Raw genomic sequence first — 23,048 nt, 5'->3', positions numbered from 1 at the left:
ACACGCCTCGAGCGATTGACGGTAAAGTGACTCGACGGGGCCTCCGGTTTTCGCTCTCGGTCCTGGACGACGGACCCCTGTGGTGCGGCTGTTGGAAACTGAGTCGAAGGCAGCCGAGGGAGCCTTTCTGAACCTCTCTGCACGACACGAGGCTTGACTTGAAACTAGCCACACCACACCACCACACTGCAGTACCATAGTGCACCACACCCACCATCTGGGCAACCGTCCATGATGGACTTTGCGCCTGGACCGAGCTTCCACCACTACCACCCCCCAGCCCAACATCACCTGCCACGCCCCACCGACACCCCCGTTGCCCTCGCCGGCGCCGCCTCCGCCGCTGCTGGCCGAGCACAAGCGAATCTCGCACCAGCTGCTCCAGCGCCCGCGCCGCCCGCCATTGGAGCTGGAGAGCGACCCGGACCGCCCTATCAGCAGCCCACTCCATCGTCGGCCTGCGATAACCAGCGCCATGCCCCAGCCATGCGCAAGATGCGCAAGAGAAAAGCCGATACGCAGGACAACGAGAGGCTGTCCAAGCGCTTGAGTCTCCTGAACCTGGGTATGTCGGCCCACGATTGCCGGATAGCTTTGGTCCCAAGTAGCTAACACCCCGTCCGCAGAACAGAATGGCCAGAAGCTCTACGTCCCGGTCGAGAGCCCCCAGCTCACGCCCGCGGCCGGGGCCTCTCTGAGGCAGATCCCCGAGAATGAGCACATGGACCTCGACAACTCGAAGCACAAGGTGTACATCTACGACCTGGACGCCGAGCTGTCCGACGGCGAGTCCTCCTCCGACGAGGGCAAGCTGGTCTTCCTGCCCGACATCGAGAAGCACCTCTTGCTGAACCGCATCCCGCCCTCGGTCCTGGCCAACAAGGACGGCGAGCTGGCCGGCATGCAGATGGTGCTGTACAACGAGCCCAAGTCGCTGACCGTGCCCGCCGAGCAGGACAGCGTGCGCAAGGCCATCGTCGAGGCCAGGGCGCGGCTGCGGCAGAAACAGAACGGCGACGGCGCCGGTCGGGACGCTCTGCCCTCGGGCATGGACATTGAGGAAACCCCCCCGCCACGGGTCCCGAACGGGCTCAACAACTTGGCCAACGACTCGGTGCCTCCAGCTGCCACCAACAACAGCATGGGCGTACTGGACGGCGGCTCGTCGACGGCGCAGCCCTGGCCTACAACCCCTTACGACAGCAGCGATGCGATGGAGATGGATATTGATTGATGCGGCAACCCCGTAGGAGCCGGGCGAGACTCCGTGATACCCAGGCGACATGCGGTCGCTGAGTTCTGCTATAATTATATGTACTATTAGAGCCAGCAAGGCTAACGGGCTTACTTGTCACTAGCGTTGGAGTTGGAAAGCCTCTTAGAGAGACACAGGACACATGCATAGGCGTTCTTGCTGTTGTGCTATTTCGAGGTTAATCAGGACAATTCTGTTTTATTCACTAGGATGCATGTCGCTCGTTTCCATTCCGTCGACTTGGGGAGCCAGGTTTGTCGTTTGGCTGACGGCTTACTCCGTACTCGAGGAAATACTGTAGTTGCCCTGCAAAAGAGGAACAATTCTTAACTCTTGACGTCTAGTGCTCTTGCTGACACCAGACCCGGCGCCATTGGTGAAAAGGACGGTGCCGCAGCCCATATCCTTGATATTGGTCTCGTGTGTGAGGTCGTATAAGTGACAGGTCATGTGCACATCTTGCTGCCGCTATAGAGCACTGCTTCAATACAGACTTTAGTTCCAACTCTATACATAACCTTGAATAATGCAACTGTATTTTTTACATTACCTACAACTCAACTATATAAGATCATCCTCTTAGACCTTTTCTTCTTGTCCTTTAAATCTCTCTTCTTTCTTATTGGCGATTGGCGTATTATCTGCGGTTACTGTAGCGTAGCACCTGAACCGTTGAGCTCGTCATCATCCTCGCCCCTCACGCCTTATCACGGGCTGCGGATCTTTTCTACCTGACCCGGCACGCATCCAACCTCCCAATTGGCCGCTCCAAGTCGCATTATCGATATCGACGCCGTTTACATGCCTCTGCATGCAGTAGTCCCTCCCCACAACCACGGTCCCCGATTGATAGAGACATGGATTGCAGTATGGTGCAATGACACCGAGGAGTCAGTCGAGCGGAGTAAATCAGACTCTCTTCATCGGATGCTGTTGACCCTATTCGGCCTCTGCTTCCGCGTCGTCAGGTATTTTGTGCTGTACCGTATATATACTATATCGCCGCAACGATGATCGTCTACGCCAGACACTCGCTTCTCACTCCCCCTTTTCGCTGGCAATTTTTCTGAAATACCAGCCGAATAAAGGCAATCAGAGCTTCTTCTCATCATGGCAGAGCCTCAAGCTGCCGCCGTTGTCGCCGAGGCGCCCCCGAGGCGGTCCTTCCGCTCCTTCATCTGGGACACCGACACCCACCTGAAGAGCCACGAAGAGCGCGTTCTTCTTCGCAAGCTGGACTGGAGCATCCTGACCATCGGGTGCCTCGGCTTCTTCATGAAATACCTCGACCAGGGAAACCTAGCAAACGCGTACGTGTCGGGCATGCAGGAGGACCTGTCCATGTACGGCAACGAGTACACGTACGCGACCGTCATGTACACGATCGCGTACGCGCTCATGCAGGTGCCCAGCACGCTGATCGTGCAGCGCGTGCGCCCCAGCGTCTGGCTGGCCGCCATGGAGGTGTGCTGGGGCGTCTTCACCTTCGCCCAGGCCGGCCTGCGCAGCGTCGGCCAGCTGTACGCCTTCCGCTTCCTGGTCGGCCTGTTCGAGTCCTCCTTCTTCCCCGTCCTGCTCTACCTCCTCGGCAGCTGGTACACCAAGACCGAGCTCGCCAAGCGCGTCGCCATCTTCCACATGACGGCGCCCCTGGGCGCCGCCTTTGGCGGCTACCTGCAGGCTGCTGTCTATGAGAACCTCGATGGGACGCATGGCCTGGCCGGCTGGAGGTGGCTGTATATCGTTTGCGGTGTAAGTGATTTTATCCCAAGGCCCATTGATACAAGTGTGCTTTGGCTAATATGGCCTGATCGTAGTGTATGACGGTGCCGGTTGGGTTGGCCACCTACTTCATCCTCCCCGACACGCCGTACACAACACGGTCCAAGTTCCTCACGGCTGCGGAATGCGAATTAGCACTTAAACGTGTGCAAGATGCTGGGAAAGCAGCGCCCAAGCCCGTAACACTACAGACTTTCAAGCGTGCGCTGACGAAGTGGAGGTGGTACGCTTTTGTATTGGGATATATCGTAAGTACTTACCCCTGGTAGAAGCAAGTAGAAGTCAAGAAGGTGGTTTACTAAAATGCTTGTCCAGCTGTATGGCGAATCCTGCCAAGCATCCGGCTACTTTGGCATCTGGCTCAAGGCCGAGAACTTCTCGGTGGTCGACCGGAACGTTATCCCAACCGGCACGAAACTCATCAGCGCATTTTTTGTGATATTGTGGGGTTTTTTGTCCGACTTCACCGGGAGCAGGTTTGCGTTTATCATAATTCCTCTGGTAAGTAATTTAATGAGCTCTGTAACACGATGCATAGAGGAGCCGGGCCTGACTGCGAACTTACAGCTCCTGGGCGCAATTCCCAATGGTATTCTGGCTGCTTGGCCAGCGAGTATTCCTCTGAAAGAAGCCGCCTTTCTACTATCCTCCATACACCTTATGACAGCAGTCTTGTGAGTGCCCATGAAGCCCATGAAACCCCCCTCATCCCCTGAGGCACAGAGTAAAGGAGGCTAAATAGCAATTCTCACAGCTACACGTGGGCCAACGAGATCTGCGCCGATGACAACGAAGAGCGTGCGCTGGTCGTCAGCAGCATGAACGGCATGCAGTACGCCGTCGATGCCTGGATGCCCATTGTCATCTTCCCACAGACCATGGCGCCCACCTTTCGGCGTGGGTTCCCTGCCACCTTTGGCTTCGTGCTGGCGGCTATACTAGCCGTACTTCTCATCCGGTTTCTTGTGTACCGTGAGGAAAAGCAGGAGTCCAAGGCTAGGTCTGGCGAGGACATCGAGTCCGCGGGCACGGTGACGTATAGTAATGGGGAGGATGGCGAGAAGGATATCAAGATGCGATGATGCATATTGCTGATCAAATCTTCCAATGACATGCTGTTGTTGAAGTGCAATGATTGGGCTGGTGGGAATAGTCTCCCGAAGGGTGCTCGGGTTCTGGTGTTTGAGAGGCAACAGGCTCAAGAGGATTCCTCGCATTAAGCTTGATTGCGCTGGTGTCAGCAGAAAGAGCAAATTGAAGAAGCTACAGATCTGATGGTACCCTCCTCGGTTGCCCCGGAGGGTCGAGAGATGCCTATGAGTACACCAAATGTGGAAATCCCGGAATCCCATTGGGCCAACGGGACCTGCCAGGCAACGAACAATCAAATGACCCTTAATAGTCCCCAATAGGTCAAAGGTTTTCAAGCACTCACGGGACTCCTCTGAGTGTGTACGTCCAGCGGGTGTTCCAGGGGGCCATGACGCAAAACTGGTAGCTCCTACCAATGTAGTCGAGCGGTAAAGGACCATATTCTTTTTTTGCTGTTGCATTGTCATTCTCGAGGCTTTTGAGGTTGCGCGTTCAATTCAGAGTGGTTGTATTATTTTTGTTCTTCATTTCTTTTTCTAGTCTTCACTTCGATGCTCAGCAGCCGCCATCCTTCCCAGCCCGCCCGGGCTTGCATTGCAACGTAGTCCCATCACTTCTTTTCAGATCTCTTGAAGTTCATTCCAAGTAACCCATTTCAGTTCCAGGCCATTGATTCAACCATATCTTTGCAATATCTCCAAAACTGCTATCTTATTCGGTTAGTCGGCCGGCCCCGGGCCCGCTCCCCGAGACCGGGTTACTATAACTTAAAAGTCTCCGCTATGGGACCGGTGGTCTCCGTGATGGAGTCGAGTAGCGTCCGCATTATCGGCGTGCCATGAAAACCTCACTGATTGCGGTACATCAAAGCCATCTACGTACCTACCATCTGCGACGACCAGAGGATACCCGCCAGTCGCAGCTTACGCACCCCGACTCACTCACACCCCATGGCCTCTCCCGGAGACGAGATCGACGTTCACAAGACGGCGGTGCGCACCCGCGTCTGGGCGGACCTCCTGCAGGTCGCGGTCCCGGACAGCCGGTTCCACCTGGACTTTGGCGAGTACATCACGGACTTCGCCGGGTCGTCGGCGGCGACGGACCGGCTGGTGGCGCTGCCGGCGTATCGCGAAGCCGCCGTACTCTTCATCACGCCCGACAACTGCCTCGAGGAGCTGCGGCGCCGCGCCCTCGAGGCCGGCAAGCGCGTGCTCGTCACCACGTACGGCATCCGCCGTGGCTTCTGGCTGCTGGATCCGGCGGCCATCCGGCGCGAGTGGGAGGGCCGCCTTGGCGCCCGGGGTTGGAGTTGGTACGCCGCCACGCTCGACGGCATGGAGCGCGTGGGCCGGCGGGTGAGCCTCCGGGATCTTGTGGATTTGGGTATTCGCATTCCCCTTCTAGTCACCGGCACCGGGGCCATCAACACACAAGGCATCCGCTTCGGCAAGGGCCATGGTTTCTTCGACCTCGAGTGGGCCATGCTCTACAGCATCGGCGTGATCCAGCAGAGCGCGGTCGCCGTGGCCGTTGTGCACGACTGCCAATTGCTGGAGGAGGAGCTGCGGCCCGATGTCTTCGATACCGTCTGTGACGTGGTCATCACGCCGACGCGGGTTGTGGAGGTAGAGGCCGCGCAGAAGCCGACTTGCGGGATCCTGTGGGATCGATTGCAACCGGGTATGCTGGAGGACATACCGCCTTTGCAGGAGCTGAAGGAAACGGGGGATTGAGAGGGACAGAATGTGTTCATGCTGATGAGGCACGGAAGAACTGGAATGAGATCCTGGACTTGCGTGGGAGAGCTCGAGATGCTCCTGGTTATTTCCACATCACCACCGTCAAAAGATATGGAGACTGGGATCTGTATGCGTAGGGAAGAGAAGACTGATTTGGTCTTCATATAATTGCAGATGAACGCCTAACATCCAATGAGCTAATGACCTGCTCACTATACAATACAGCCAAATACCAAACACCAACATGCTGAACGCCTTCGCGCCAACCTTTCTAGCGCCATGCCCGTAGGACATACCCTCTGCCTATACGTGTACGCTACCCGAGTCCGAGTACTATACTGCGGTTCATCAAAATGCAAAATCCATACCGAAAAAATCCCGCCTTCCCTTCCACACCAAGGAAATGGCAACTCAGCAGACCCCAACGGCGCCGGCCGTCCACCCAAGGCCGCCAACCCATACCTTCTTGCCGGCACAGATGAGACACTGCCTCTGCTGGCCAAGGTTGGTGATGGAGCAGTGCGTGCACACATGCTTGCCACACCCGGCGCACCCCGTGGCCTCCGTCGTATCGGCGCCCAGTCCGTCACCGTCCATGTCCACGTCCATGTCGTCGCTGCCGTCACCACCGCGCAGTCCCTGGCCGCAATCCTCGCAGTTCGACGGCGCGTAAAGCGAGGCGGTGTCGATGCGGGGTGGAGACACAACACCCCACGTCGAGTCAGCGGATTGTGTTGGGGCTGGGATGTTCCAGAAGGCGTGGAGCGACGCCTGTTGCTGCTGCTGGGGCTGGGGAGCCGATTGCTGGTCGTCTTGCTGGTACTGTGGTTGCGGCTGCGTCTGTGCCTGCGTCTTTCGCGCCGCTGAGAACAGCATGTCGATGGTCCGCTCTGTAGTCATAGCCGCGCATGAGCCTCTGCTTCCACCCCGACGGCGCTGGTGCTGGTGGTGGGCGCGCCACTCGTAGAACTTACGGTGCACTTCCTCGTCCGAGGGTCGGGAGTCGCGGATGCGCTTCATGGTGCGGCTGGGGAGGTGGGACGGCGTCGCCATTCCGGACCGGCACGACGGCGTGGGCGAGGTGAGGTCCATGCCGGCGTGCGATGCGTCGGGTCGTGGTGGTGAGCTGAACGCGGTGCCGCAGGACGAGAGGGAGAGCTCGGACTCGGAGCGCTTGCGCTTGAGGACCATCGTGGCGAATCTGTGAATGAAAGATAGAACAATTGAACGAAGAGGCCCTACAGATCTCCTATGCGCTCCAATGTGGTCCGAAGTGCAATTCGTTGATTTATGTATAGAGTTGTTGTGGGATAGCAAGACATTCAGACCGAGAGAGTGAGGGTGGATTCGCCAATTGAATGCGACCCGCGTAAAGTGCAAAGCTGACGCTGTTTTGAGTGGTCAATCCTGGGGGGCTGGGATGACGCGCTGGAAGCGCTGCAAGACGCCCACCCGAGCCCCGCCGGCCTCTGAGTTAGCGCGTCTTACGCGTTAAGAGGTTCCAGGTTCCCGTCTGCGTCCAGATTCTGCTAATGGCACATCCACAATCCGAGAGTCAACAACCGTTGAATTGATGACTGGCTTAAGGGGGGCCACAATCTTGATAAACCTTCCCGGCCCATTCATCAGCTTCCCAAGAAGAAACGCCCAGCCTTCCTCGAGCTTCGGGGTTGAAATCTATCTTGCCCACCTCAATAAGCTCTTCTCTTCCGATGTCGCGTGTATGCCAGACATGGTACTCGCCGTCTGGGCTGAAATGTTTCAAGATCAATCTCTGATCCGATGGGTCAAGCTTCCGTGATTTCAACGCATAGTAGTCGAGATTTGTGACCTCTCCATCCGCATGTGGCCGCCATAAATTCGACAAATGCACTTGCTCGAGTAAGGCGCAACTCCCTACGGCAACATCCAAGATATCACCCCAACAGCCGCTTGTAAGGAAGACGTTCTCCAAATGGAGACATCGCAAACGGGGGTGGCTAGATAAAATGTGTTTTAGGGTGTCCGCGCTCGCCGGAAAGCCACGTAACGTAAGTGCCTCTAGGTGTTGGTAGGATGTCGTTTGGAATAACAAATCGAGAAAGCCTTGGTAAGGACGTTGCCCCGGATTGCGCGTCGTAGTTTGTGTAGTGTTATAGAGATGGAGATCCAAGTTTTCAATCATTGGTAAAGACTGAAACATCTTGACGACGCCTTGAAGGTCTGCATTGTCATTAACCATGGTATTGTGAGGTTCGAGCTTTTTGCCTGCAGATATATCGAACGGCTCGTAGAAATCGGTGTCATCTTGTACTCCCATCGACCGTACTGGGGTGACGACAGTAGCCAGGCTCATGGCTATACTTTTCAGGCCGTGGCTCACTCTGTCAAACCCTTGCTCTTGGAGCTTTCTCAGGAGGTCACCAGCAACTTCGTTAGTTGGAATGCTGCACTGTGCCGATTCCTGGTAGATAGCCAAGCCTTGGAGACGGACTTGAGAGCGAGATATGGCAGACATGACGACGCGAAAAGCCTGTATAGCTTTTGCCCAGAGTTGCCGCCATGGTAGACTCGGGACTCGCTCAGGGGAACATCTGTGACCCGGTAGCTGGTCACACACCACCATCGCCTCAAGGGTCACTTTGGATAGGCTTCCAAAGCATCGTAGTACTGCGGTCAACTGTTCACACATGTTGGCTCCAGTGAAGGCATCCTGATCTGCCCGTTTTTTAGTCATCCACTCGTCTATCTCCTTTGCGGCGGGCGGGAACGGTCTGGCCCATGGCGTCGAATATTTATAACCCCTGTAGGATGACGTCGTTTCTATTCCAGCGCGATAATAATCAATGTCAGACCGCCGGTGATAGTAGAGACAGTTCAACTTTAAAGTTCGAACTCCACGACCTAGATCTAGGTTAGAAACAAGTCCAATGAGACGCTGAAAGCCTCCCGAATCAAGATCGATATTCTGGGTCTCGAAATAACGCAAAATCCCTGGCGTGAACTTTGCAGTTACGGACCTCGATACAAGGCGGAGAAAGCGCAGTGACTCAAGGTCCAAGTACCCTGAAATGACGAGTATGATTTCGGGTAAAAACCGTTCCAGAATACATGACACCGCCATACTGAGTGAAGATGGTGAGAACAAGGGCGGTCGATGGTGATACAAAAACAGTAATGAGTACCTGAGGTTCTGATATGATACGATGCGTGAAGTCGGCCAACAACCGAACCCAGCATGACATCTGTTGTAATTTGTAGTCGCAGGACTGTTGGTGCCGGGTCGGTGGCGCGTGCCAATGCGCCAATCAGGTTTGGCTTACAGAATCGCATCCCTTCGTCTGTCACTGCCTGCCTGTGCCACCCACGGCAACGAATCTTGCCGGGAGACCAAGCCGCCAAAAATAGCCATGTAGAACGATCTGCTGAGACTACAGCCTACATTCTTGAAGCCAACAAGAGTATCTTATGTCATGAGAGGCTGTGGAGACGATATTGTGAGGTAAGTGCTCCTTGTACATACCTCACCCACTACTGAGAGGAAAGTACGAGGTAATGAACATCCTGACAATTTCACCTCGGTAAGCCATGTTATGATGCAACATGTTATTGAAAACAACCAAATATAGAACCGAACATGTCTCCAACAATATCAAGACTGTTGAAGTCCAGCATCGAATTATATAAAGCGCCATGAGAGTTTACTTGTCTTTCTGGCTTTCGGTGATAAAAATTCATGCAATTCTCTTCCCCCACTCCCTTCCCAATTTCTCTTCAGATCGACTCTGTTTTATTAAGTTACTCCAGTTACACACGCCGAGATGAAGTTTCATAAGCCCAGCATCCTCGCTATATCTGGGGCTTATAATGTTCTTGCCCAGCGCAGTACGCCACTCCTAGAAGTACAGATTTCGATTGAGAAACTAGTTACTGACATCCCATTATGTACGGTAGTCGCCCCAACCCCCGAAGGAAACATTCCCAGAACAATCACCCAAGTTCGACATACAATCACAGTTCTAGAGCGAAGAGGTTGCCCAAATACAGATCCCAATGCTTTTGGTGGGGTGGCTGGCTGCATCACTCTCGTCAATCCCCCAGACCCAACCAACATTGGAGCAACAACCAAGGACGTAATAGCAACTCGCAACGTTCTACCTCCTGGTGCCGCTTTTAGTCTGGTAACTATTTCTAAAACAGGGGACGATAGTGACCCAAAAACCCCAGCAACTACAGAGGTCACTTGGCTATCTTCAGATATACCAATAACAACAACAGGGACTAATGGACAGGCTACAACCACCACAACCCCGGCTTGGGTTTGTCTAGGCAGTCTGTGCAACCCTGAGTGTACAATCCCGGTGCAAAAGTGTGATAGACAGGACGGAGTCGGCATCGGAGGGTTCCCTTGGCCAACAGTAAGTTCCATGTCTTGGTTTTCATGATATCTGTCCAATTTGATGGTAACCGGGTACCGGTACTTTACCACTTGGAACCAGCTAACTGGTTGTTAGACACCTGATCCATCCGCTTTAATCCCGCCTCCAAGTACAGCTGGTCTCCCATCAGCAACATCAAGTGCTGGTGGGATTGTTGGAGGTGGTACCACCGGGGGCGGCGACAGCGGCAGTGGGGGAGGAAGCGATGGCAACGGGAGTGGAAATACTCCTGGGGGAGGGATTGGAGGAGGAGGTGGCGATTCTGGAGATGGGAATGGTAATACTCCTGGAGGTAGTGGAGGAGATGGTGGCGGTGATTCCGGGGACGGAAATGGTAATAACCCAGGAGGCGGCGGCGGCGGAGGAGGAGGAGGAGGAGACAGCGGCAACGAGAATGACCCAACCAAGACGGATGACACGCCAAGCTCGACCTTGTCTTCAGCTGAATCTTCAACTTCGACCTCAGACGGCTGTACTCAGACGGTATCATGTACACAGAAATGTGTCATCTCAACATCTGCAGCAGCAACGCCTACAACCTCTTGCGAGACAGACCGGCAGAAGATTGAATGCACCACTCTGGATGTGACAGAATGTAGGCCAATAACGACATCTACGGCGACTACAACCACGCAGAGCACTGTTGCCGGTGGTATGTGTGATGCAGGCTCATGCGGCTGTTGGACACCGCCTTCTAACATCTTGCAACCAACGAACAGTCCTGGTGAGCGACTACCCAGTATCACTGACTTTCCTTCTACCGATGACATCCAGGCTCGCAAATCGAGAAGGGCCCCTGCACCACCTGATTCGAATTCTATTCTGCGGAACGAATTTGAAGACCCAGGACCACCTGGGTCCATTAATCGTCAAATTTGGTACGGAAACGCCTTACAGCTGATTCGTGACTACGGTGCCGGCAATTTGATAGACACTCGGGTTGGGGCGTTGATGTCATCGAAGATGTGGTCCGTCAAGGACCTGGCCCATCCTTTCATCACTGGTGGTGGTCCGTCCTGGGGCTGTACTACTGTGCTTGTTTTCTCAGACCGTGGCATCTGGCTCGGCCATTTCTGGGAGGGAAACCACATAAATATACAGGATGACGCTGCATTTGACTCCGTAGCGCTGGATTTTATACGAAATGGTCGTCGAGGGCAGCCATCCCTATCAGAGGCAAGGTCACAGTATTTTGGCAACGATCCAGACAACGGTGCTGCTGCTCGCTTCGTTCACGCATTGATTTTTACACCTAATGCTGTGAATCCACGATCTGATGAGGTGCCAACCTGGGACCGCACCAGTGCAAATCCCAACGATCCATGGTGGTTCAGCAGAATCAATCGTATCAAGGATACAATCAAGCAGATAGTGCCCGAAGTCGGCGAAAATGTCGAACCGGCTACTTATGCGTGGTACGGAAACACGGTCGTCGTCGATGACGCAAATAGTGCTGAGTTGGGAATTGCAGTGTGGGAGTACGTACCGGGGCATGTGCATCAGAATGACGCCGCGAATCAATGCGCCAATACGCGGGCTATAAGGGTTCATGTTCAAGGCCGACTTTACGGACCTTGGACCTGGCCATGGCCAGTTGCCGCGAACACCCAATCAAACAAGCGCGGTGAGGTAGGCATTTGCCCTTCCAATATCGGCCAGTTGCTTCAGAAGCAAGATCCCAACTCTAAATCCTCGGATTCTGAGTTCTACGATCCGGATCGGTTCCTCGAAGGAAGTAACGATGAGCAGCCGTCTCCTAGTTCGACCGTTGTGTCCACCAAAACAGCACCCGACAACTCGCCTACGTCTGTACCTTCAGAGCAGCCCTCTTCCACAACGCAAAGCCCTCCTAAGTGTAGTCATGTGGCGTTTGGCAGCGGTGGTGTGGTTGTTGGCTCAGGTTGCAGTGGCTATCCCCCTGATGCGACTGTAACTTACAGTGTCGCCCGACGCGCTAGAAGAGCTCTGCCCGCTACATTCGTAGCTTAGTGGGCGTGCATCGTTGTATAACATAGGAAGTCCAGCCTGAGCTTTGGCCGTATCGCCTTGGGTGAGGCTGGGCCGGAATTGAGCTAGGTCACGTTTTCGGTGAAGTGGTGTGGGATCGAGTCTAGGCGGAAATAAGTTTAAAAGGGGATGTTTTACAAACCAACCCGTTTAAGACAAGGCAGAAAACGGTATACACCTCCGCGTAATTTGGCAGTCCTCGTAATTGCGACCCGACGCTGCGGGCAGTATTGGTTGAGTCTTGCAGGTTCCGTTCGGGTATGAGAGTCTCACGTGAAGTAAGCGTGCCGCGAACGTCATCCGGGGGGTTTCATTCTCTCTTGTTCCTCCAAATTAGCTTCAGTCTCAAAGACAAGAGTAGATGATCAACCCGGCAACTTCCCGATCCATACTGCGCATTGGGAAACGAAAAGTGGTACCCTACAAACAGAAGTTGTGGACAACTGCCCCGCCCAATAAATGTCAGATATACTACGAGCTTGGCAATGCGGCACAGTTTGTCGGACACCGCCACTTTTCGGCCTCGCAGTCATCTTCCATCTCGCTTAATGGTATATGGTTGCTGCGTACCAGATTCACTATGCACCGCATCTCTCTATTTTCATATCTCCTACTTGGGAGTATTCTTACCGCCGCATCTTCCTCTTCGAAATGCAAATGCTTCCCCGGTGATGCTTGTTGGCCTTCACCGACAGAATGGGCGGCGTTCAATAGCACCGTGGGAGGACGACTGATCGAAACCATCCCTCTGGGCTCGCCATGCCATGACCCAAACTATGATGCAGAATTATGCGCCAGTTTGCAGGACCAATGGCTTGATTCTGGAATCCAGTAAGCATGAGACTTTCCTTAGGTGACTGTTATGCAACGTTAGGTCGACCTGCAGTGCGCGGGGCAGATGCGAACATTGAAGACTCTATATGATTTAAGCAGCGAGAAGCTGACTTCTCATCAGCATGACTTCCTCTTCTTCCGTTATGGCACCGTTCTTTGCAAACCAGAGTTGCGATCCGTTCCAACCGGCAGAACGCCCTTGCAGCCTCGGCAATTATGTGAGGTATACTGTGAATGCTACAGGGTCTGATGACGTTATAGCAGCCGTAAACTTTGCACAGGAAAGAAACTTGCGGTTCGTCATACGAGGTACCGGCCACGATTATCTCGGCAGATCAACAGGTGCAGGGGCTCTATCGATCTGGACGTATCACTTGAAAAGCACAGAACCACAGGACTGGAAGGATTCTTCTTACGAGGGAAAGGCCCTCAAGTTTGGGGCGGGAATCCAAGGCTTTGAGGCATTGAAAGCGGCTGCGGACCTTGGTCTAGTCGTAGTTGGTGGTGAATGCCCAACAGTCGGCCTCGCAGGAGGATACACCCAAGGCGGTGGACACTCGGCGCTCAGTACCAATTTCGGACTGGCCGCGGATAATACGCTCTCCTTCGAGGTCGTCACGGCTTCCGGAGAACTTGTCACTGCCTCTCGCAGTCAGAACACTGATCTGTACTGGGCTCTCAGTGGAGGCGGCCCAGGCAACTATGGCGTTGTCGTTTCAATGACTGTCAAAGCCCATCCCGACACTGTTGTCAGCGGTGTCAAGTTCTCTGTGGCTGTTGATGAGACTCAGACGCCGGATAAGGTATTTGAGGCTGTCGATGTCTGGCATGCAAGCATTGCGGAGATTGTTGACTCGGGGGTTATGGTCATATATTTCTTCGGCACAGGTTTCTTACAGTTCCCGGCCCTCACCGCATATGGCAAGACCCAGAGTGAGCTTAAAGAGATCCTGTCGTCCTTCCTCACGAAACTCGAGTCCTTGGGTCTGACCTACAGCGTCACATACACCGAGTTTCCCTCCTACTTTGACCATTATGATCATTACTGGGGTCCTCTGCCTCTTGGCAACATTCAAGTCGGCACGTCTCAGTACGGAGGCCGCTTGATTAAGCGGTCACAGTTTTCAGGCTTCGGAGAGACAGCGAGGGCGCTCGCTGCAGAAGGTGTTACCTTCATAGGTGTTGGAACGGATGTATCCAGGTTCGGGGCAGATAACAGCGTTCTACCGGCGTGGAGGGAGAGTATTGTTCAGGCGACACTGTCAGTGCCGTGGAACTTTACAGCCCCCTGGTCTGAGGGACTTGAGGTTCAAAAGAAGATCACCGAGGTTGCGCAGCCCATCATCGAGGCTGCAACGCCCGGAAGTGGCGCGTACATGAATGAAGCGGACTGGAGGCAACCGAACTTTCAAGAAGCGTTCTTTGGTAGCAACTACGAAAAGCTGCTGCAAGTTAAGAGGAAGTGGGACCCCAAGAGTTTGTTCTATGCAGTCGCTGCGGTCGGCAGCGAGGGTTATGTGGTTCAAGAAGATGGCAGGCTTTGCGAAACACGGTAAGGGGGATCCCTAAAACCTATCACACAATCGTCTGACGGATTTCTTTCTTTACAGGGATGAAGATACACCGGCACATGTTGAACTCTGATTGGCAAAACGGCACGAAGTACGACCGAAAAGATACTGACGGGGTCAGGAACGGCACGAACCGTGCGCGATCTGTGCTAGGGGATTTGTGTTCTATTTCCCATATATATACTTTCTGCTGCGTGTGGGTTTAAAAAGTGCAACGCTCTTTCTAACCCTATACTTGGCCCTTGCGTTCTGGTGATATACTACCCCTTTATATGTCCCAGGGAAAGGGAAATTCCTATTTTTAGTCGTGTCCTAATTAAACAAAGTACATTGCCTTAGTCGCCAGTGACGGAAAAACTGCTTTGGGTGTTGCAGCCGTTCTCGCTCGAGATAAAGCCATGCCATGTGTTCAATTCAAGAAGGATAACACTCTTATGATGGAACAGCTAAGTATCATCAAACCAAAGCAGCTACTTGGGACATGCTCGAAGGAGTTGAAATAATCTCTAAACCCCGAGGCTAGAGTGTCCAGGCGGTGTGCCCAATCCAACTATGTTGATAAGTCTTATATTCAGAAAGCGCCAAAATATTGGCGTCTAATATTCTCCATCTTGAGCTCATAAGGCATAGCTGGCAAGAAATGGTCTACCTCATCTGCCCAGAAAGCATTTTGCGGGTTTGCATACTTGGCGCAAGTATACTCCCAATACGGGGGAAACCATCCTGCCGTCTCCCAGTCAATGATGCCAACGAGTTCATCACCTCGAGCGAGGATATTTAAACTACTAAGGTCACCATGCGAAAAAACCAAAACATTGCTCGATTGTCGATAAAATCGAAAAAGCTCCGGCATCCCTTCAGGCAGGTTCTCGTATTCCAGATCCATGTTTGCGCCGTTTGCGAGTGCTTCATGAAAATCGCGAACCGATGTATATGGACCCCAATGAAGTTTGGAGGGTAGGCGACAGTCGCAGAAGGGGCCTCCGTTGACATTACCAACTCCGGTGCCGTCGGGAGGAGGGATGCCGCGGAGTTCGGCGACCATGGCTTGAAGTTGCTCCAAGATCCGGCGCTTCGATTTCTCAGGCCGGTTATTCCACCCACGCCCTATCATTTGCCCATCTATCTTGCTCATGACGATGTAGGTTTTGCCTTTGTGAGTAAAAGCGCAAATGACTTTTGGCACAGGGATTGAGGTTTGCTGTGCTATAAATTGCATGGTGTGGGCCTCAGCCATGTTGTCATACGGTTTGACCTTGATGCACAAGTTCGATGCCGACATAATACCGGGGGAAGGCTTCCACAATCGTCGAACATATTTCTGATCTCGCACCTTGACAAAAAAGACAACCAATGCTTGAACCAAAGGCCCGGCGCGTATAGACTCGGACCCTGATGGCATGGTATGCGGCTTGGTGATCATCGAGGCTAAGAGATCATTGAGGACAGGGTCACACAGTCTATATGCACCGATCCGCTAGACCGAACGCAGCCATGGAACGCGTGAACTTCATCGGTGTAACCAAACAATTGCATAAAGTAGGTTGGAGTGCGTCAGATTACGCAGTAACGCGCCCCGGAATTCGAAGCAATTCAAACAGGGTGGTTGGTCTGAGTGATGATGAGTGGATCTTCTCACGTGCACTGCGGGGTTTGCTCCTACTCAAAAGTACCACGATGCCGAATACCTACAAGGGGAGAACACAGACACACACCAGAAATAAAACACTATAGACATATGTGACCCAATCAACTACGTCGCTGCTAGTTCGCTGTAGATGACTCGGGACCTGACTGTTGGACAAGTTTGGGTGGAGAAGTACCGGTAATGGCTATACGTTTCTCAGGCTCAACGCGCTGTTACAGTCAGGGGGCTGCGCAGCCCCCAACCTGATATCTGAATCTCGCAATCCGACTGCTGGTTGGCGCCACGCGCGACTACGGCGAGGTCAAGATAGTCGCAACGTTCACGAGGCGACTTTGGGGTGCATGGGTCGTCCTCTAGAGTTTCGGCGTAAGGAATGCTGCTGGATTGAGACTCGGCGTCGCGGCGGCGCGAAAGTGCTTTGAAGAAGGATGACCAGGGGGGAAAATAATAATAAAAAGAGGAAAAAGAGAAAAAAGTGACGTGCTCATCCATACTTGGGCATTAAGATTTCGTCCTTGATTGGAAAACCTACATCTAGCACCGCATCTTAGGCCAGTCGCAATTCGCACCAATTGATCAGGACATCCTGCGCCACAGTACTACAGTGCTCATGATATTAGCCAAGGGGCAAGCTGAACACTGATCTCTACGGTCTAGAATCAGATTTCTCACAAGGCCGTGCTAATATGGCTTTTGATATACGATAAAGGGGGCCAGGTTGCATCAAAAAGGACTTCTGATTTGAAACATCAGAGAGGTCTAGGAGCAGAAGATGGCCGTCCCTGTATCGGATAATCCACCAAATCAAGCCATGTCGATTTATCACCTCAAGTCTTACCGTATGTACCGCCAGTTGTCGCATATTGAACTGATTACATACGAAGTGTTGATATCAGCTTACGGTACAATGTAAAGCTTGCATTACTAATCTCGAAAAACACGGAGTTCCGCGCGGCTTACAATTCAATAGTCCGAGAAGTCAAGACGCTATATAAGTACGGTATCGAGGGAAATTTCGGGCATTTTGGAGGCAGCAGCCTGCAAGATCTAGGTGGCAGAAATCACGTTATTCAGAAAAGAAATCATAAACGCTTGCTTTTTGATATTTCAGGACACTGGTTATTCTACCAGTCACACTTTCACAATGACACAGCCAGACTCTCGGCTCTTCCAGCCACTCAAAGTTGGGCGCTGCATTTTGGACAACCGTATAGCAATGGCTCCCTTGACTCGAGCCCGAGCTCAAGACAATCATGTCCATCAAACCTCGCTGGCGAAGGAATATTATGCCCAGCGCGCTTCAGTCCCCGGCACTCTGCTCATTACAGAAGGCACGCTGATTAGCCCACAGGCAAGTGGCTATGAGAACGTACCAGGGATCTGGAATGCCGAGCAAATCGCTTCCTGGAAAGAGATAGTGGATGCGGTCCACGAGAAGGGCTGCTTTATTTGGCTCCAGCTCTGGGCCCTTGGGCGTGTCGCCAGTGCGGAATGTAAGGCATCGGAAGGCACTGGGGGCGTCTTTGGTCCAAGCGCACTGCCTCTTGACAGCCCTTTTCTTGGCTTGACTTGGTATAAGGACAAAGATGAAAAGCCCGCTGTACCGCGCAGTCTCGAAGAAGGAGAAATCCAGCAATTGATCGATCAATACACTACTGCTGCGTTGAATGCGGTTGACGGTGCCGGCTTCGACGGCGTTGAGATACATGGAGCCAACGGTTTTCTTGTCGATCAGTTTATTCAGGAGAACAGCAACTGTCGTACAGACCGGTGGGGCGGATCAATCGAGAACCGCTCCAGGTTCGCAGTCGAAGTTTGCAGATCGGTTGCGAATGAAATCGGAGCAGACAGGGTCGGGATTCGCTTGTCCCCCTGGAGCGAGTTCAACGTGACAAGAATGGCTGACCCAATACCTCAATTCTCGCATTTGATCGAGACTCTGAAGGATCTCAATTTGGCATATCTCCACCTCATTGAGCCGCGAGTACATGCCAATACCGACAAGGAGCACGTAAACGAGGAGGAGTCGAACGAGCCTTTCATTGATATCTGGGGCAAGAAGTCTCCGGTTTTCCTCGCAGGCGGCTTTAATTCCGAAAACACTGGCGAATATGTGGATGTAAAGTACCGCGATAGAGACTTGGTGTGCGTCTTCGGTCGCTACTTCATCTCGACGCCAGATCTAGTCTATCGGCTACAGAACCAAATTCCGCTAGAGCCATATAATCGGGCGACACTCTACAAAGTCAAATCGCCAGACGGATACACTGATTATCCGTTCTCAAGTCAGTGGCAGCGTAGGGTTAGACATTGAACACCAGACGCAGGATGTGGTGTGCTGTAGTGGTAGTCGCTGCTTCGAAATGTAGATAGAAGGTGTTGGTCTCGAGAATAAGGCTGGGTAGTTGTGAAGTATCATCTTTTGACTCATTACTTGGTTTTGTGCATGGTCTTTTCATACTGCGTTTCAGTAGAGATTGGTGGCCAAATGAACGCTACAAGAGCTCAGATAACGTCTAATCTCGAGACTTACATGTATAAATTCAAATCACCAGCCATCTCGGAATCTTGATCAGGACTTCATGAAATTGCTTTGGACATTTGTTCTTGCATGGTGCCATACTTGCCCCACCAGACACTCGATTCCTATCCAGGGGCTGTCGAAAACCATGGGTGAGACGCGGCCCCACTTTTCACTCTTCACGGATATCCGTGAAATTTGTACGAGATTGTGGTCAACCGAGGATTTCCAATGCGATACATGGCCAGTATTATTAATCCGGAAGGTAAATGAATGAGGCTTTTCACAGGATCGAATTTATGCGGCCTATGTGTTGTCCCTTAAATTTCACACATTGCCGTTCATCCCATACTCTATGGACCTTTGTGTTGCAGTGTACAAGCGTAAGTGGGGTGGGCGGTTGAAGACCCTTGGCTGCCAATTGGTTCACAACCCCTGGCTGACTTTGAACGGCCTCCGTGTATACATCTGTAATGGGTCTGGCATTCCAAGTTCGATTACTAAAAGACAAAATTCTACTCTGAACCTTGAGTATAAATGTCAGCCCAAGATATCTCGAAACCAATTTGCTCTTGCCTCATCATCAACAAACCAGCAGTCCTTTCTTCACTGATTCACTAAACCAACAAAAACAACAACGACAACCCTCTATTCTCCTTTGATAAACAACAAACCTCAAGCACCTCACAGCTTATATCTTCAACATGACTGCTGACACCTTGTCTCTCGTCGGTAAAGTCGCGATTGTGACTGGGTCTGGCCGTGAGAATGGCATTGGCGCTGCCATTGCTAGAGCACTTGCCCGTAACGGCGCATCTGTCGCTATTCATTATGTTTCAGAAAACTCCAAGGATAGGGCTGAAAAAGTAACAGCCGATATCAGCAGAGAGTTCGGATCCAAAACTGTTGTCGTTCAAGGAGCTATCGAAGAGCAGGCGATGGCCGAGAAGATAGTCCGGCAGACACTCAAAGCTTTCAATGCTTCTGGCATTGATATTCTTGGTAAGCAGAGAAGTGGTCCTGTGATTTGTTTTCAAGGCTGAGCTAACTGGTTCGAAAGTCAACAATGCCGGTATTGGGCTAATCAACCCGCTGATGGAATCGACGCCCCAGCAGCTCAATCATGACTTTGGTGTGAACGTTTTCGGGTCCATTTACCTCACTCAAGCAGTGGTAGGAGTTGGGGCTATGCCAAGGGGAGGTCGCATCATCAATATTGGCACGATATCTTCCAAGCAAGGCCCGCAAGGTACCCCGGTCTACGCTGCAGCCAAAGCAGCGCAGGACAGTTTGACGGCGTCTTGGGCAGGTGAGGTGAGTTTTAAACTGAGACATTCACTTTTGTGTAGCCAGGCAATGTGACTGATGCCAATGGATAGCTCGGTCCTTCTCGTGGAATCACTGTCAATACAATCGCACCTGGTCCGGTGCCGACGGACTTGTCCCGGGTCTTTCTGGAGACACCTGAAGGCAACCCATCACCCATGCTGGATACCTTCTACTCCATGGCTCGTGCAGAAGCACGTCTTGGGACTCCCGAAGATATCGCTGACGCGGTGCTCTTGCTCACTTCGGAGAAGAGTCGCTGGATCACAGCACAATGGATTTCTGTAAGCGGAGGCATTACGGGAACGATGTAACATGGATTAATTCCTCCTATTCATCATGCTAAATAGACATAGACTTGGTTTCAGGGTCTTTTAACTAGAATGACCATGTTCGCTATCAGCATACAATCCTGTTAGGTTATTCGGAATTAGCCCAATATACTTTGCTTCCCGGGATGTTGTTATTGAATGCAGGAAATGCAAAGGTTTATTGCCTGTACCGTGATGAAAATCAAGAAATATTTGACAAGGCCAACTCCGGCCAGTAACCCGTCATATCAAACACCTTCTTCACTCGCCCCACATCACCTTCAAGGGCACCTAGAGCCTCAGCAGGGAACAACCAGAATCCGACAGCTGGTCTCACAGCTTGTGCAAGCTCGTCTGGCCCCTCGACTGGAACTTTTCCGGCCAGTTTCAGGGTCATATGATGGAACTTCTGTTGCGACCTAAGCCAGTTTTCCTCTTCTGCTCTCAGGAAACTTTCTGCTGGTTTGATGTCATAAACCTGCTGACTATAAGACGGAACTCTGTAGGCGAAGAGAACCCGTTCTCTGGGGGGTTGAGCTTGACGAATATCCCACTTGGTCAGCAGCTCCTGCCAGTCCACTCGCATCTGCCGTGGGTCTATGGTCCCCGTTAGAACATATTTCAAGTCGGATTCCACCGACCTTGGGTCATGTCTCAAAAGATCAAAAGACGGCGTAATCGCTTTTATGGGCATTGAATGGTTGAATTGAACTCCAACGCCATGGAAATCTTCCAGTGGTCCCATAATCGCACGCCCACAGTATGACTGGGCCACCCAGATAATTTCTTGTAGCTGCGACAGAGTTTTGACAAATGCCGCCTTAGCAGAAGGTTGCGAAATATTGACTAGCATATGTAGTCCGGCATTCATACCATTGACCGCTAGAGCTAGATTGAGTAGGCCAACGTTTTGTGGATCATAGGCTTTCAGATCATGAATGAAGTCGACAAACGTGAATTCCGCAGGCCCACGTGTCCTCAGCTGCATAAAGTCATATTCGGGATTGAAATAGAGAGGTTCCTTCGCGCGCTTGGCCGGTTTTCCCTGCAGCCCACGAGGTATCTCCCTGAACGCTTGGAGGTAACATGGAATGTGAACGCGGTAGAAGCTGAGCGCTGCTTTTCGAGACTCGCGATTCACACGCAGCAGCTTGCTGTTGAGATGGACGGCTTGCACGGTAGCGGTGTAGCTGCCGCCACTGATCAATTTGTTCAGCGCGTTCGTAGTCGAGTATGGAGGCGCTTTGCCAGGGTCGGTTGGAGGGTCGAGCCAAACTTCTAGCAAGCGATGCTTCTCTAACGAGCATATCCAGATGTGCAGTCGGAGCTCCGCTGGAAGCAGTGTAAATCGACTAAACATAGAATGTTCGAAACTATGACGAGATGGATTAATAATCTGCATATGATGCGGAGGAACCATCGTTCATGGTCTTCTCTGCCAGTCGAAAACAGAACTATTACTTTCCGGAAGCGCGTTCCAGAATACTTGATTAGTGTTGAGTATTACGCTTCTCCGTCGTCAAGTTCATGCGTGCGACGCATGGCTGCTTGCCTGTGGTGATGAAGACGGTCGACAGTCAGGATTTTAGCAAGTCTGTCGGCAGCTTGATGTAGCGTGGACAGCGCAATGTAAGAAACTGCTGTGAGGCTGCTGGGCGAGCGGCACAGCACTGCTTACCATGTACCCCGCATGTAAAAGAAGCCATGCCTTGATCTAAGTTAGCAGATACAAAACCCCATCGGACAACTTTTGAGTGTCAAATCACCAACAATAGACATTGGATGTTGAAGTCTTACGGCGGCGGCAGTAATTCTTCTAGATAATACTATAGAACATCGTCTTTGCTCTATAAGTGGGATATATATACGACAACGAAAGATACAAAGGCACAAGATGTATGCCGCGCACAACAAATCAATATCTAAGAGACTATGGGCATGTGATTTGGTAAGAGTCCCAGAAACCTAGTCGGCGAACATATTTGTTCACAGTCAACACTTTCAACTCAAATTGTCTGAACATCTTGACTATCCTGCCCGCGCCCAGACTATCGGGATTCGATAGCTCATTAATACTGCATGACACAATACTGGACACGACAATAGAATCAGCTCCGGAAAGCCAAATGATAAACTAAGCACATACATTCAATAGCAATATTTCTGAAGCTCACTTACCGAAACGTCCCCAAAGCAACTCGCATAGAGTAATCGATTGCCTAGTGCTGGCAATTACGATCCTGGTCGATCATCCTCGGATGAAGAAAAGACCCTTTCATCAAAGGCGTATTATTTGGAGGTTATGCACCGCACATTGGGGCAGTTTGGTGTCGTACTGGTTGTCAAGGCATTCATTATGATTTCTGGGGGTAAGCAAGTGCGCCGCTGTGGTCTTGATAAGCACTATGGGCCCGCCGGTTAACTAAAGTCTCCTCAAACCGCGGCCAACCCTAGATTGGACAAAAGGCCCGACCTTTTAGTTACGAGAGACCGCCGCACCTTACGGCCGCCGAGTGGTTGGGGGAAGGAGGGAGCGCGTAT

The 23,048-nt window shown here is 52.2% G+C and overlaps 10 protein-coding genes across 10 annotated transcripts; 7 read left to right on the top strand and 3 right to left on the bottom strand.

Moving 5' to 3' along the window:
- Nucleotides 1–234: 234 nt before the first annotated feature.
- JN550_009977 (uncharacterized protein) lies at nucleotides 235–1,234 on the top strand (the record flags this gene model as incomplete). The annotated part of the gene is made up of 2 exons (XM_049308180.1): nucleotides 235–565; nucleotides 627–1,234. The coding sequence occupies 2 exons, from the start codon at nucleotides 235–237 to the stop codon at nucleotides 1,232–1,234; spliced, it is 939 nt and encodes a 312-aa protein (XP_049168095.1).
- A 1,131-nt stretch (nucleotides 1,235–2,365) lies between these two features.
- JN550_009976 (uncharacterized protein) lies at nucleotides 2,366–4,119 on the top strand (the record flags this gene model as incomplete). The annotated part of the gene is made up of 5 exons (XM_049308179.1): nucleotides 2,366–3,007; nucleotides 3,073–3,285; nucleotides 3,353–3,538; nucleotides 3,605–3,711; nucleotides 3,792–4,119. 5 exons carry the CDS (start codon nucleotides 2,366–2,368, stop codon nucleotides 4,117–4,119), a joined length of 1,476 nt encoding a protein of 491 aa, XP_049168094.1.
- Nucleotides 4,120–5,079: 960 nt separating this feature from the next.
- JN550_009975 (uncharacterized protein) lies at nucleotides 5,080–5,865 on the top strand (the record flags this gene model as incomplete). Its single annotated transcript, XM_049308178.1, has 1 exon — nucleotides 5,080–5,865. One exon carries the CDS (start codon nucleotides 5,080–5,082, stop codon nucleotides 5,863–5,865), a length of 786 nt encoding a protein of 261 aa, XP_049168093.1.
- A 417-nt stretch (nucleotides 5,866–6,282) lies between these two features.
- Nucleotides 6,283–7,062, bottom strand: JN550_009974 (uncharacterized protein; the record flags this gene model as incomplete). The annotated part of the gene is made up of 1 exon (XM_049308177.1): nucleotides 6,283–7,062. One exon carries the CDS (start codon nucleotides 7,060–7,062, stop codon nucleotides 6,283–6,285), a length of 780 nt encoding a protein of 259 aa, XP_049168092.1.
- A 2,609-nt stretch (nucleotides 7,063–9,671) lies between these two features.
- JN550_009973 (uncharacterized protein) lies at nucleotides 9,672–12,278 on the top strand (the record flags this gene model as incomplete). Its single annotated transcript, XM_049308176.1, has 3 exons — nucleotides 9,672–9,795; nucleotides 9,868–10,268; nucleotides 10,365–12,278. 3 exons carry the CDS (start codon nucleotides 9,672–9,674, stop codon nucleotides 12,276–12,278), a joined length of 2,439 nt encoding a protein of 812 aa, XP_049168091.1.
- Nucleotides 12,279–12,876: 598 nt separating this feature from the next.
- Nucleotides 12,877–14,774, top strand: JN550_009972 (uncharacterized protein; the record flags this gene model as incomplete). The annotated part of the gene is made up of 3 exons (XM_049308175.1): nucleotides 12,877–13,127; nucleotides 13,252–14,682; nucleotides 14,741–14,774. 3 exons carry the CDS (start codon nucleotides 12,877–12,879, stop codon nucleotides 14,772–14,774), a joined length of 1,716 nt encoding a protein of 571 aa, XP_049168090.1.
- Nucleotides 14,775–15,272: 498 nt separating this feature from the next.
- On the bottom strand, nucleotides 15,273–16,103 carry JN550_009971 (uncharacterized protein; the record flags this gene model as incomplete). The annotated part of the gene is made up of 1 exon (XM_049308174.1): nucleotides 15,273–16,103. One exon carries the CDS (start codon nucleotides 16,101–16,103, stop codon nucleotides 15,273–15,275), a length of 831 nt encoding a protein of 276 aa, XP_049168089.1.
- A 1,390-nt stretch (nucleotides 16,104–17,493) lies between these two features.
- Nucleotides 17,494–18,663, top strand: JN550_009970 (uncharacterized protein; the record flags this gene model as incomplete). The annotated part of the gene is made up of 1 exon (XM_049308173.1): nucleotides 17,494–18,663. One exon carries the CDS (start codon nucleotides 17,494–17,496, stop codon nucleotides 18,661–18,663), a length of 1,170 nt encoding a protein of 389 aa, XP_049168088.1.
- A 911-nt stretch (nucleotides 18,664–19,574) lies between these two features.
- JN550_009969 (uncharacterized protein) lies at nucleotides 19,575–20,510 on the top strand (the record flags this gene model as incomplete). The annotated part of the gene is made up of 3 exons (XM_049308172.1): nucleotides 19,575–19,872; nucleotides 19,931–20,184; nucleotides 20,250–20,510. 3 exons carry the CDS (start codon nucleotides 19,575–19,577, stop codon nucleotides 20,508–20,510), a joined length of 813 nt encoding a protein of 270 aa, XP_049168087.1.
- Nucleotides 20,511–20,709: 199 nt separating this feature from the next.
- Nucleotides 20,710–21,867, bottom strand: JN550_009968 (uncharacterized protein; the record flags this gene model as incomplete). Its single annotated transcript, XM_049308171.1, has 1 exon — nucleotides 20,710–21,867. One exon carries the CDS (start codon nucleotides 21,865–21,867, stop codon nucleotides 20,710–20,712), a length of 1,158 nt encoding a protein of 385 aa, XP_049168086.1.
- Nucleotides 21,868–23,048: the final 1,181 nt, after the last annotated feature.

This window comes from Neoarthrinium moseri, assembly GCF_022829205.1.
Source record: "Neoarthrinium moseri strain CBS 164.80 chromosome Unknown scaffold48_Wmoseri_CBS_16480, whole genome shotgun sequence".
Lineage (NCBI taxonomy): Eukaryota > Fungi > Ascomycota > Sordariomycetes > Amphisphaeriales > Apiosporaceae > Neoarthrinium > Neoarthrinium moseri.
This window is presented reverse-complemented; position numbering and strand designations above follow the sequence as displayed.